The sequence below is a fragment of the Nematolebias whitei genome, chromosome 14 (genome assembly GCF_014905685.2).
Source record: "Nematolebias whitei isolate Nwh7 chromosome 14, NemWhi1, whole genome shotgun sequence".
Classification (NCBI taxonomy): Eukaryota; Metazoa; Chordata; class Actinopteri; order Cyprinodontiformes; family Rivulidae; genus Nematolebias; species Nematolebias whitei.
The window spans coordinates 7,333,462-7,348,154 of record NC_056511.1 but is presented as its reverse complement, the minus strand read 5'-3'; the positions used below and the strand labels follow the sequence as shown (position 1 = coordinate 7,348,154).

Here is a 14,693-nt window from a genome sequence, read left to right as displayed (position 1 = left end):
CAGATTTATCCAACCTACATAGATTTATCCAACCTACATAGATTTATTCACCCTACATAGATTTATCCACCCTACATAGATTTATCCAACCTACATAGATTTATCCAACCTAGATATATTTCTCCAATTTACACAGATTTATCCAATTTACACAGATTTATCCACCCTACACAGATTTCTCAAACCTAGATAGATTTCTCCAACTTACACAGATTTATCCAACCTACATAGATTTATCCACCCTACATAGATTTATTCAACCTACATAGATTTCTCCAACCTAGATAGATTTCTCCAACTTACACAGATTTATCCAACTTACACCGATTTCTCCAACCTACATTGATTTCTCCAACCTACATAGATTTATCCAACTTACACTGATTTATCCAACTTACACCGATTTATCCAACTTACACTGATTTATCCAACTTACACCGATTTATCCAACCTACATAGATTAATCCACCCTACATAGATTTATCCAACCTACATAGATTTCTCAAACCTAGATAGATTTCTCCAATTTACACAGATTTATCCAACTTACACAGATTTATCCAACCTACATAGATTTATCCAACCTAGATAGATTTATCCAACCTACATAGATTTATCCAACCTACATAGATTTATCCAATGTACATAGATTTCTCCAACCTATGTAGATTTCTAAAACCTACACACAGAACGACCATTATCACAATTGGCATAATGTTTATTTTCACAATGACACAAAGTCAAATAAGGAATTATGAAGTGTACAGGAACATAATTTTATGCAATACATAAATATTGCAATGTACCAGGAAGCAAATCAATAAATAAAAATATTTCCTTCACATGCACAATCAAGATAGGGGTTAGAATCACTGACAGGACCCGAAATATTATTTTAGCTCCCTCGTATCTTTGCCTCTCTTATTAGTTGCAAACAAGGCTTCCAGCTTTAAGTAATAAGTCTACCTGCGATAATAGGTCAGTCAGTAAATTGTCAAGAGTAATTAAAATTGAAAATAAAAATTCCTCACACAACAATCCTGAATCCACATGTTTATTAAGTATAGACACGATTGTGTTAGAGTGAAAGGTCAGCGTGGCTGATAATGATGCCCACAGAGTAAATCTACCGTATTTTTTGGATTATACGGCGCATTAAGCAAAACTAAAACATTCTGACATATTTTTGAGCACCGTGTACCACATAAAATTGGTTTGAGGTCAGTAAGCACAACCAGAATTAATACATAAGGCTCACTGTTGATTTTTGAAAAAAAAATACAAGCTTTTAAGTGTGCCTTATAGTTTGAAAAATACGGTACAAACAGTCCAATTAAAGAACATGCAAGAACATGAAACTGCAGCTATCAACGAGAAGGACGTACCTGTTGATGACTACCAGCTGATCCAAACTATTTTATGATAGAGTGAACACCACCAGAACCACTGGAGGTTTCTTTGGTGGAAGTAATTTTAATAAAAATAAAATCCAACATGGAGCCACAGTCTGAGGACATTTTCTGTCCTGAACATTTGTGGAGTTACACCATGGAAAATGTCAAGGGAAAGTTTTACAAACGAGTAGAGACTAGCTATGTTGTATGGTGTGGAGACAGTGGCATGGACAAAAAGACAGGAGAAAGAACTGGAAGTGGCAGAAATGAAGATGTTGAGGTTCTCCTTAGGGGTGACAAGGACGGATAAGATTAGGAATGAGATCATCAGAGGTGCAGCACAGGCTGAAGGACTGGGAGATAAAGTTAGAGAGACCAGACTGAGATGGTTTGGACATGTCCAGAGGACGGACAGTGGGTATATTGGTAGAAGGACGTTAGAAATGCAGCTGCCAGGAAAAAGACAAAGAGATGTATGGATGCAGTTAGTGAGGACATGGAGGTAGTTGGAGTGAGGACAGAGGATGCAGATGGTGAGATGGAGGAGGACTCACTGTGGCGACCCCTGAAGAAGGAAAAGCCGAAAGAAAAGGAAGAAGTAGTTTGGGCAATGGGGTTTTCATGAACTAAATAAAAAAAAAAACCTGGAGTTTAAGTTTCTAATCAGTTGTCAGTTAAACCAAAAATCCTTAAATTCCAGTGACCAGCTGATTGTTTGGTGTATTGCTAATTTAATCACAACACACTTTGATCTCTCATGGTCTTCGGCCAAAATGAACCAAGTAGTTACATTTTAAGATGTTCTCATAATTTAATACTTTTTATTATATAAAAAAAAGACTAAAATCGAGAATGAGTCGTGTAAATGAACTCTAATATCTTGAGATAATCCTCGTCATGGCGCTGTCGCAGAGAAGCGTCTCGTTGACTCACTATCTGCCGATAAGTGGAACTTTTAAACATTAAACATCCCTGTCCAAAGTGAGTACACACGCCAGAGGAAGGCCTAACTCACCGTAGTGCTAATATATTAACAGCGAGTCAGGTTGACTGTGGAGGACTTAGTGGGGAGCAGAGTAATTTAGGCTGAGTGGATTTCCAGGAGAGAAAGCAATTTATCAAGACATGTAGGGAGGGTAAACACACACACCGTTACACACTCACACACAGTCATATGGTATCAGTCCGTGATGTAAACTTTTAATTTGAAGCACTCCAATCCATCAGACACATACATGCAATCTGTCGGACTCGCTGCTTTTCAAAAAAGAAATCTTTGCTGGACACGGATTTGCTCGAGGGAGGTTTGCAACCCACCGTGGCGTGATGCCTTCTTGCCCCAGTGCCATTTACGCTCTGTGCGGCTGACAGAACGTAAAGTGGGTCAGTCTGCCACATCGCTGCGTACAACGGCAGCGGATGAGACAGACGTTGACGCTGATGCCTTTTCCTTATCCCTTCAGGCTCCTGAATCTCATTCCTCATGACCTTTTTCTTTTTTTCTGTAGATGTCGGGATCTGTGTCTTTTCCTTGTTTTAGGTAATGCTTTCAGTTTATTATTAGGTTTAGTCCTTTATTTGTTATGTTGTATTTTCCGTGTTTAGTCATTCTTGTGTTATTTGTGTTCTCGTTTGTTCAGTCCTCGTGCGTCCATCTCAACCAGTCACAGCTGCAGCCACTCCTCTCATCGGCCTCAATCTTTTTTAGTCCTTCGGGTTCAACTCCTTCTGTTGAGCAGCATGTGCTCCTACAACCTGTCCGGTTTCCTTGTGTCTCCCAGAGTCTCCTTGCGATTCCCAAAGTCTGATCCTACTGTTTTATTTGAACTCTGTGTAAGTAAGGTACACTGTGGGGGGGTGCTCCGTGAGTATGGGATTGGAGGCCTGCTGTTACAGGCTGGTCGGTCCCTATACAAGCAGTGCAAGAGCTTGGTTTGCATTGCCGGTAGTAAGTCGGACCCCTTCAGGGTTGGAGTTGGACTCTGCCAGGGCTGCCCGTCATCACCGATTCTGTTTATAAATTTTATGGACAGAATTTCTCGGTGCAGCCAGGGGGCGGAGGGATTCCGGTTTGGTGGCCTCAGGATTCCATCTCTGCTCTTTGCAGATGATGTGGTCCCGTTGGCGTCATTGTGCCATGATCTTCAGCTCTCACTGGAGTGGTTTGCAGCCGAGTGAGAAGCAGCTGGGATGAAAATCAGCACCTCCAAATCTGAGGCCGTGGTCCTCAGTCGGGAAAGGGTGGACTGCTCTCTTCATTTTGAGGGTGAGGTTCTGCCTCAAGTAGAGGAGTTCAAGTATCTTGGGGTTTTGTTCACGAGTGAGGGAAGAATGGAGCGTGAGATTGACAGATGGATTGGTGCAGCGCCTGCAGTATTGTGGACTCTGTGCCGGTCCGTTGTGGTGAAGAGGGAGTTGAGCTGTAAGGTAAAGCTCTCTGTTTACCGGTAGTTCTACGTTCCTACCCTCACCTATGGTCATGAGCTCTGGGAAGTGACCGAAAGAATGAGATCGTGGATACAGGTGGTTGAAATGAGTTTCCTCTGCAGGGTACCTGGACCCTCCCTTAAAAATAGGGTGAAAAGTTCAGTTATCCAGGAGAGACTGAGTAGAACCGCTGCTCCTCCACATCGAGAGGAGCCAGTTGAGGTGGTTCAGGCATTTAGTAAGGATGCTCCCTGGGCCCCTCCCTAGGGAGGTGCTTCGGGCATATCCGACTGGGAGGAGACCCCAGGGAAGACCCAGGACACGCTGGAGAGACTATGTCTCTCGGGTGGCCTGGGAACGCCTTGGAGTCCTCCCACAAGAGTTGGAAGAAGTGACTGTGGAAAGAGATGTCTGACTCCTGAACAAGTGGAAGATGGATGGATGTATGGATGGGTGGATGGATGGGTGGGTGGATGGATGTATGGATGGATGGATGGGTGGATGTATGGATGGGTGGATGGATGGGTGGGTGGGTGGATGGATGGATGGATGGATGTGTAAGTAAAGTCATGACAATATAGTTCCCTCTAAAAAGTAAAAATATTCTCTCTTATAATTACAAAAAGATAATAATGAAACAAACAAAAAAAACAGCATTTCAGATTTTATTTGTTTTCAATGCAAAAATTTAGAAACAGGTAAATTTAGGAAAAAGGTAAATAAAACCCAATATTTACTATCAAAATCCTGGCTAAGATTAACTGCATCCAGTCTGCCAACATCAAATCCAGTTCTTGTTTGTTTCTGGGTGCATTTCTGCATTAATTTTTACTTTAGCAGAATAAAAAACATATTTTTCTTCAGACTTTTGGATTAGTAGCAAAAACCCCAAAAGCCACATGAATAAATAATTTTACCAATTTCAAAACAGGCCGTTTCTACATCACTTGTTATAAACTTAACGCTTTTTCAAGAATTATGACGTAAATACTTAAAAACAAAAGCTGAAATGTTAATCACTTGTAAGATATTCATCTTTTATGGTCAAATCCATTTGTTTTCAGTGTACAGCAAATAAAACTACTCTGTTGGTCAATTAGTTTTAATGATGGGAACTGTTAAAATAAAGTGGATGCACTTTTTTGAGACGATTCAAATGGACGCTATAACTTTCGATAGCTCTATAATTGTCAATTAAGTCTTAAGTACAGGCATCCATGTACAAGACGTTTCTTTAAAATGTGAAACGATATTTTTGGATCAGCCAAATGTATTTTTCTTGAACTTCAGACATCATTTATGTTGGCAAACATCCAAAATGTTCATATTATCTATAATAATTATTATTACTATTATAGTTGGCTTTTATGTATGTGAATGTTCCTGTAAAGTGCCCTGAGACAACTTTGTTGTGATTTGGCGCTATATAAATAAACTGAATTAAAAATCTGGTGACAGCATTTCCTTTTCTAAACTCTAACACTTAATTTTTACAATTTGGAGCAAAATAAGTTTGCTTGTAAATGTTTATCATCAGCTAAAAATTTCTGCACGCTCTTTAAATCCTTTTGTTTTGGAGACATTTCTGATCCTCCAGCTGCCGATTGTTTTCTGTTACTTTGACTTCAGGCTAAAATATAAGCCCAAGAGTTTGAAGGTGAGTGAAAACCCCACAACAGATCAGCAGCTTGGCCTCGGAGCAAAGAGCTTTTCCTAATTTCAAGTCAAACAGGATCAGTTTTGCAGTCGCTCGGCTCGCCTCCGGTTTCACCACAAGCTGGATTTCAGCTTTTAAACTCATCACAGAACCGTAAAAAGATGAACGCTGCGCCGCACCACTGGTCAGATTTGGTCTGGTTTGGACTCGCCGTACCTTGGGTGGGGCGTCTGAGCCTGGGTATTCCCTCTGATCCAGTTTATTCCAGCGCTGCATCAGCTTGATGACCATGGGGTTGCTGAAGTCGACCAGTTGGAAGCCGGTCACGTTGGCGCCACCGTGCATGAACCGCTCCAGGTTGATGTCCTTAAAACCCTTGAAGGACGAGGAAAAAAAGGTGATGGGTGAACTCAGACAGGAAGGATAAAGAAGCCAGAGACAGTTGTGTTTGGTATTTGTTTCATGTTTCTAATTGGAACACCCTTTTGGTCACAATTTTTTTAAATATTCGTTGTGTGAAAGTTTATGAAGCATCCACACTGTTGTGATCCATTTTCTCGTCCCGCAGTTTTAAAGCTATTTCAACAAATCATATATCAAAACGTTCAGCTCTTTCAGGACAATCCTGTTGTGACTTTTGGTGCAGCTTTAGCTTTTTGAAATATTTAGCCTTTTCTAACATTTTTATTTATCATAGAAAATAAATTGAGCTAATTTTACATCCTTCATATCTTTAGATCTGTTTACAACCTTTTACTGCTGCTTTCACATTTTGTTCTGGTTCATCTTCTTTCAGCGTCCTTATGCAAATTTAAACTTTTTCAGCTAAGTTCAGCTACTTTCAGCTGTTTTTTCAGCTGTTTTGTGCTCCGTTCAGGATCTTTCTGCTAACTACAACTTTTTTTTTTGCCTCATCTAACTTCTTTCTCCAAATTCCAGCTTGCTATGCTCCTTTCAGCTCATTTCTGCTAGTTTCAGCTATTATTTAGCTGTTTTATGCTAATTTTAGCTTTTCAGCTATTTCCTCATTTTTTGCAGTCATTTCAACTTTTTTCGGCCTAATTCAGCAAAAATGTGCACTCTCCAGTTCCGTCTGGTAATTTAAGCTTCTTTCTGCCTTTTTTTTTTTAGCTATCTCAACTGTTTTTGCTCATTTCAGCTTTTTTTCAGATAATTTCCATTTTTTGTGCTCATTTCTGCTTCTTTCAGCCTAAATGGGCAAACGTGTTCTTTCTGCTTTCTTATGCTAATTTAAGCTTGTTCTACCTTTTCAGCTACCTTTTTAGCTAATTTTAGTTGTTTTCACATAAATTCAAGTTTTTCATGGTAATTTCAGCTATTTTCTGCCTAATTCATTTCTTTATGCTAATTTCAGCTTGTTATGCTACTTTCAGATTTTGTCTGCTAGTTTCAGGTACTATTTTGCTGTTTTATGCTAATTTTAGCATTTTCAGCTAATTCCACATTTTTTAGCTCATTTCAGCTCTTTCCACTTCCTTCTGGTAGTTTAGGCTTCTTTCTGCATTTTTAGCTACTATTCAGCTATTTTTGAGAATTTCAACTTTTTTAAAATCTAATTTCCTAATTTCTGTGCTAATTTCTGCATATTTAAACCTATTTAGGCAAATGTGTGTTCTTTCTGCTTTCTTCTGCTACATTCGGCTTGTTCTTAATTTCAGCTACACTTCAGCATGTTTTTAGATAATTTCAGCTATTTTTCAGCAAGTTTTTTCTGCAATAAGCATTCACACTGCATTTTTGCAGGAAATGCAGTTTCTCTAGTTATGCTTGAAATTCAATTTTAAGACAAGCAAAGTGGAGGTAGATGAACAAAGAACATTCACACTGATTTAAATCTTCCAAGCAACTAAAAACCAAGTCATGCATCTTGAAATGCAAAAAAATATATATTACAAGCAAAGATACAAAAAACTGAAAATACTATTTAAGACATTAAAGACACCAGAAATTATGGGTTAAAAAACAAACAAAAAAAAACTAAGTATCAGCTCAAATTACCTTTAAAATGTTTAAATAGGTTCTTCAGGGCACATTGATTGGAGAAAAGATAGTTGCAAATTGCAGATTTTGTCAAGATTTCTTATTCTAAGCATTAATTTAGCTTTTTATTGTCTACACTGGTTTTCATTTTAACATTATTGTTTGAAACATTATATTCAGGTGACAGTTTTTAATTCAGATCCACAAACTGTTCCAACAAGTGCACGAAGTTACAGGCAGGAGGTGAAAAGTGCTTTAGGTTTAAAAAAGAGGAAAAACAAAGAAAAGTCGTTTCTCTCACCAGGTTCGCCATGATGTAATGATATCCTTTCACGTGTTTCCCAACGCTGACGATCTGTGAACAGGCAAAGCAGAGCTGGACGTTAATCTGAGTGGATTACAGCGCAGCGCCTGTTGATGGCATTAAATGATGCATCTGACAGGTGAGAGGACGCGCGTTTGACACGGACGACCATCGGCTTTAATGCAAAGACGATCAAACGTCCAAACCGATGAAGACGCGGTCATCTCAGCCAGGAAGTAAAAACATCACACTTTCAGACAGCGGAACAGAACAGACGACAACTGGATCTAAAAGACGATGCTGGTGTGAAAGTAGTCGACAGATTAGCACAGTAAAGATAAAACATGATTAAAACATGCACACAGTGATATTATATAAATAATGATAAACTCCAGTAACCATGAATTATTGATACAATGGGCAGCTCTCGTACTAAATTAAACATATAATATATTCTGAAACTAAATATGGATTCTTGTCCAGTAGAAGACGACGGATTTAATCAGCCGATATCTGATTTAATCAGATGTTATTTGATTTAATCAGCCGATATTTGATTTAATCAGCCAATATTTGATTTAATCAGCCAATATCTGATTTAATCAGCCAATATCTGATTTAATCAGCCAATATCTGATTTAATCAGCCAATATCTGATTTAATCAGCCAATATCTGATTTAATCAGCCAACATTGTATTTAATCAGCCGATATTTGATTTAATCAGCCGATATTTGATTTAATCAGCCAACATTGTATTTAATCAGCCAATATTTGATTTAATCAGCCATTATCAGCCAATATTTGATTTAATCAGCCATTATCAGCCAATATTTGATTTAATCAGCCAATATCTGATTTAATCAGCAAATATTAGATTTAATCAACCAATATTTGATTTAATCAGCCATTATCAGCCAATATTTGATTTAATCAGCCAATATTTGATTTAATCAGCCAATATTTGATTTAATCAGACATTATCAGCCGATATTTGATTTAATCAGATGTTATTTGATTTAATCAGCCATTACCAGCCAATATTTGATTTAATCAGCCAATATCTGATTTAATCAGCCAATATTTAATTTAGTCAGATGTTATTTGATTTAATCAGCCATTATCAGCCAATATTTGATTTAATCAGCCGATATTTGATTTAATCAGCCGCTATTTGTTTTAATCAGCTGATATTTGATTTAATCAGCCGTTGTTTGATTTAATCAGCTGATATTTGATTTAATCAGCCTCTATTTGTTTTAATCAGCCGATATTTGATTTAATCAGCTGATATTTGATTTAATCAGCCGATATTTGATTTAATCAGCCTCTATTTGTTTTAATCAGCCGATATTTGATTTAATCAGCTGATATTTGATTTAATCCACCAATATTTGATTTAATCAGCCCATATTTGACTTAATCAGCCGATATCTGATTTAATCAGCCGTTGTTTGATTTAATCAGCCGATATCTGATTTAATCAGTTGTTGTTTGATTTAATCAGCCAATATCTGATTTAATTAGTTGTTGTTTGATTTAATCAGCCAATATTTGATTTAATCAGCTGTTATTTTGTTTTAATCAGCCAGTATTTGATTTAGTCAGCCATTATTTGTTTTAATCAGTCAATATTTGATTTAATCAGCCTATATTTGATTTAATCAGCCGATATCTGATTTAATCAGCCATTGTTTGATTTAATCAGCCGATATCTGATTTAATCAGCCGTTGTTTGATTTAATCAGCCGATATCTGATTTAATCAGTTGTTGTTTGATTTAATCAGCCAATATTTGATTTAATCAGCTGTTATTTTGTTTTAATCAGCCAATATTTGATTTAATCAGCCATTATTTGTTTTAATCAGTCAATATTTGATATAATCAGCCGATATTTGCCACTTTTTAAATAATCAGCCATGTTTGTGCAAAGTGAACCAATTACCAAGAAGGATCGGAGTCTTTCAGTGTTTCCCCTTCCATTACACAAGCGGGGCAGCCCGCCTCGTCAACAGAACCGAGCGCCCTGCCCACTGACAACCCCCCCAGACAACTGTCGGTATCGATGTAGTGCAGGGCACAATACACATGTACTGCTCCGCTCGCCCCCCCCGCCCATCGATAAAAACCGGCAGCAACATAGCACAGAGCTAGCAGGCAGACAACACAGATGTGACGCCCCCCATTGACAAAAACAAAATACGACGAGCGCCCCCCCAAGAGAACTGATCTAGGGGAAACACAGTCTTTTGTTAATGGTCTTTCATGTTTTATTATTAGGTTTGTTGAGTTTTGTTTTCTGTGGTTCATCGTGCTTGTGTTTGGTTCCGTTTGTTGCGTTTTCATTTGCTTTGTTCTTGTGTGTTCTTTTGTGCCATCAGTCACTTGCCCTGAGTCAGCCTGCCACGCCCATCGACGCCTCCCACAGCTGCAGCCACTTCTCCCATCAGCCCCAGTCCTGTCAGTTCCTCAGCTTCATTTCACTCGCCTGTTGAGTTTCACGCCTCGTCTGGTTTTCCTTGGGTCTGTTTGTGCTTCTCGTAGGTTTTTATTTTGTTCAAAATAAAGTTTAGTTTTATTTTTGAGCCCCTTGAGTCAGTGTGCATCTTTCACAGTTCAACTGTGACGGGATCAGAAGCGGCTGCTACAACCAGCAAAGTGTTTTTAAATACGTTTAAGTTAAACGATTATGTTTTAGTTTGGCCAAATGGAAAGTCCATGTTGATGCTGTAGATCAACACGCATCGGTCAACCTCTAGTGATAAACTACCTAAACTGAAAATAGTTCATTAGACAGATAATACCAATAGATAGATAATCGATTTTATCTGGTTAACTCGTCATTTTATTGGTTTGAATTGAGTTTTTAATTCATTATTGTGTGTTTAGCTTTGTCACTTGATTGTTATGCTTTCTTTTATCTTATTTATTACTGAAGCTCAGCACTTTGTTTCAGCTGTGGCTGGTGTTAAAGCGCTTTATAAATAAAGTTGTTGATGATGATGAAGATAGTTTGATGGATCTTTCTCACATTGAGTGAATTTAGTTTGGCTGATAAACAAGTTAAACACTTTGTTTTGGTTGACTCCTTCTATTTCAATCACATTCTGAAATTTTCCACAGTTTTACTTTGTAGCAGGATTTTCCAAACTTTACAAAAAGAAAATCTGTATTCATGTGGTTTTAGTTTATTTATTGGGGGGGGGTGTTACAGAAAATGGTGTCTCTGCTGAAATTAGCAACCAAATGATATGAAGGGAAACACGTGTTTCCTGTTCTGTCAGGCACTGATGGGATTTTAAACCTCTCCTGCCACTGATCAACGTCGATGAGCAGCCGGAAGCTCGGCCCACATCTGTGACTCACCACCACCACTTCCATCAGAAATCAGATTAGAAACGCTGCAGCCTCGCAGAGCAGACGAACACCGAAGCACAGAGGTTGCACCTCATTTACCAACATGTTTAGTCAGAGGTTTTTAACTTTGTACATTCAGGTGAAATGGAAGAAACGGAAACTTAAAGGAGCGTGTGCTTAGTTTTACTGTGGCCAAGCTTTAGTGGCGTTCATGTGTTTACAGTATTTTCTGTTTGATAAAATAAAATTGCTCTTTGAAAGGCAGGACATGATGTTACAGTAGAACACCTCAGTTCTGGAGGCCAAAACACACCTGGGGCCAAAGGCCTGAACTCAACTCTGCCAAAAATCAACTTTAAAAATAGATTTCAACACAATTCTAATTAACTGAAAACAGTAAACATTGTATGGGCAGAAACTTGTGCCGTCGGAAACTGAATCTGTATTCGCGTAATTTGAAATTAAATTTGTTAGTTTGAAAATTAAAGTCACTAAATTGAAACTGAATTTAACGATTTGAAACTGAATTTGGTTGTACTGTTAATTCAGTTCGACTACTTTCATTTTCAGTTCTAAAATTCAGTTTTTTGTGTCATATCCTGGTCCTTGAGAAAGCCACAGAGTCATCGAACGCAGATCGACAGATTTAGTTTCACGTCAGTGAAACTTCCGTTACAGAAACGTAGACGTGGGGTTCAGTCTCCAGGAGGCGGTGATGCAACAGAGTGGATTCAATCCTCAGTAAAACACCAAAGAAGAAGAAAGATAAATTAATTTATAGCGTATTTAGAGCTGGAGCGGTGACGCACATGAACTTGGCATGAACTCATGTGTGCTCCAGCTCTAAATACGCCGTGAAGGAAGTTCTTTTTCTTCTTTGGTGTTTTACTGAGGGTTGAATCCACTCTGTTGCATCACCGCCTCCTGGAGTCTGAACCCCACGCCTACGTTTCTGTAACGCAAGTTTCACCGACGTGAAACTAAATCTGTCGATCTGTGTTGGATTACTGCGTGGATTTCTCAAGGACCCGGATGTGTGACTCAAAAAACTGAATTATAGAACTGTAAATGAAAGTAGTCGAACTGAATTATCAGTACAACAAAATACGGTTTAAAAGCAAATTAATTCAGTTTCAATTTACTTTCCATTTGGCCAAACTAAAACATACTTACACAGCGAAGTGACTAATATATGTTTTTTCCTCCGTATTTATAACCCAAGTTTTGGCTGAGATCTGACGATTTCATTAATTCTGACATGAAAAATATTAAACATTACCACGTGCAGCTGCTCAAGCATTATGGCAAGCCAAGTGTATCATTAATAGGTAAAAGTGGCTATTAATGAGACACATGACTTGCCATAAAAGCCACCTTCGTCTCGCTCCGGAACTCCTGGAGCAAACGTCAAATCAGCTGCATCTCTCCTGGGCGGCACAGCGAAATGCAGCTGATTTGACCATTAAAGTGCGTTTATTAAAGAAAAGTTCGACTGAGATGCACTTTTGCTATAATGATGAGCAAACAAACAATTGCTTTTAGGTGGTCATCTTGTTCAATTCTTGTTAACGTCCTCCTGTGCGCGCTCCCGCAGTCAACATTTTGGCAGCCAATCAATTTTTGGCACAACACCGGCCCACATTTCCAGGTTATGTAGAAAAGCGACTTATTTATGTTTTTTCCACTTAATTAGACATTTTTGGACTGATCCGACTTATACTGCAGAAAATACAGTAGTTGATATTATATTCACATCTTCCGTCTCAAAAGCTTTCAATAAACTACAACTCGTTTTGAAGTTGTAGTTTATTGAAACTTGCTGATTTATCACTTAGCAACAAGCTAATTTTGTTTTAGAGTGCGCTGGTTTGAAAACTCGCCATTTACTGGTCTGGAATGATGTCTGGTAATTCCAGCACTACATTTAAAAAGAGAAATCCCCAAGATTTACAATGACGCCAAACTTTATACGAAGGTGCTACAGCAGAAAAAAAGGGTAAACTTTAAAAGAAACAAGTGTCAGAATTAAAGGGGTTATTTTTGAAAACATACCTGTTAACTTCATTTAAAGGCAGATTAAGAAGATTATCTGTGTGTGTCTTTGTAGACTCGTTTTAGTGCAAATCTCAATTATGGCAACAATCAGCCTCGTCGTGGTTTTTGTTGTACGGCAGCCTGAGCTCATTCTGGGTCATTTCTCCAGAACAGGCAACAAATATTCTCATTAATTAATTCTGTGGGATTCAACAGGAAGTCAATTCATGACTTAATCAGCTTTATATTAAAAATATTGATTGACAAATGAACATTTTATTGTAATTGCCTTTATAAAATATGAACATAATCCTTACACAAACTACTGCACTAGTCTTTTACTTCATACTGAAGTCTTAACTCTAATCTGAAAACATTTGGTGGAGACTAAAAACATATTTTCTGTTTTAGCGCTCACTAAATGTGGAGGCATGCACATCTGTTGCTGCTCCGTGGAGCATTTCGATGAGATTTAGGTAATTTTCACAACAGTTTGAGTAAGCAGACTCTTGACTTGATTAATTTTCAGCAAATTACACCCTTATCTGTAAACTGTGCAGGTTTTCATTCACGGGCTTTACACTCTGACATTCTAAATAACATCTGACTTCTTCAAAGCCACCAGATGTGCTGACCCTGCTGTTCCAAATAAGCTGCTAATGAGGCACAATTACGTATTCAGATCCTCGTTGTGCTTCAGGACGGCTTGATATAAAATATGCACAAAACAACCGCTATGCAAGCTTCAGTGTAGGTTTTCTGCAGAACCTGACCATCTCTGCAGGACTCGGCGCATCATTTAAAATCAAAAGACCTTAATGTGATGGAGTTCATCACTTTAGATATTCTGTCCAAGAGGAAAAGCTATAAACTTCTACAGGGGTAAACTGACAGATGTCAGCGTGGAGACAACCTGAATAATTGAAAATGACGGTAACACGTCTTTCCCGATGGAAAGACGGTAGGATGAAATGATGAGGATGAACAGGAGGAGGAGGAAGGTGCACTTCAGATTCTGAGTGTGCTTATGCCAACTACCACCACTGGAGATCAAAACAGACGTTTTTCAAGTTCAAAACCGTCTAATTAGCTCCAACCAGAGCCAAACCAACACCTAATAACCGTGAGGTAAACATCTCTCTGAAGAAGCTCCTATCGTCATTTTCATCAAATCTTTTAGTTATGACCTTCACACAACTGGCCTAACCGCATTAACCGAATATTCACTCATCACGTGGCTGCAGCTGCACCATTCACTGTACCTGTAGTCAAGAGTGAAAACACGTTTCAGACTAGGCCCATGGTTTTAGTTTGTTAGTTTCTAGTCATAAACAAATCAACACAAGGTCAACAATGAAATGCTCAAGATGAGAACTGTCTCGACTCGCCAAAACAACAACAAGAAATACCAAAGCATGCAACAAAAATACAAAAACAAGGCACCAAAAGTGAAAAACAAATACATCTGCAGGAGCATGGTCTTGTTAGCAGCATGGTCCTGTTAGCAGCATGGTCTTGT

The 14,693-nt window shown here is 38.4% G+C and overlaps 1 protein-coding gene across 1 annotated transcript in view; it reads right to left on the bottom strand.

The window, feature by feature from the left end:
• The window catches only part of gria4b (glutamate receptor, ionotropic, AMPA 4b), a 218,029-nt gene that overhangs the window by 65,967 nt on the left and 137,369 nt on the right, over positions 1 to 14,693 (bottom strand). Inside the window, exons 6-7 of the mRNA XM_037688243.1 lie at positions 7,781 to 7,834; positions 5,695 to 5,853 (exon numbers count right to left, since the gene is read on the bottom strand). Coding sequence (XP_037544171.1) covers positions 5,695 to 5,853; positions 7,781 to 7,834 — 213 coding nt within the window. The remainder of the gene's footprint in view (positions 1 to 5,694; positions 5,854 to 7,780; positions 7,835 to 14,693) is intronic.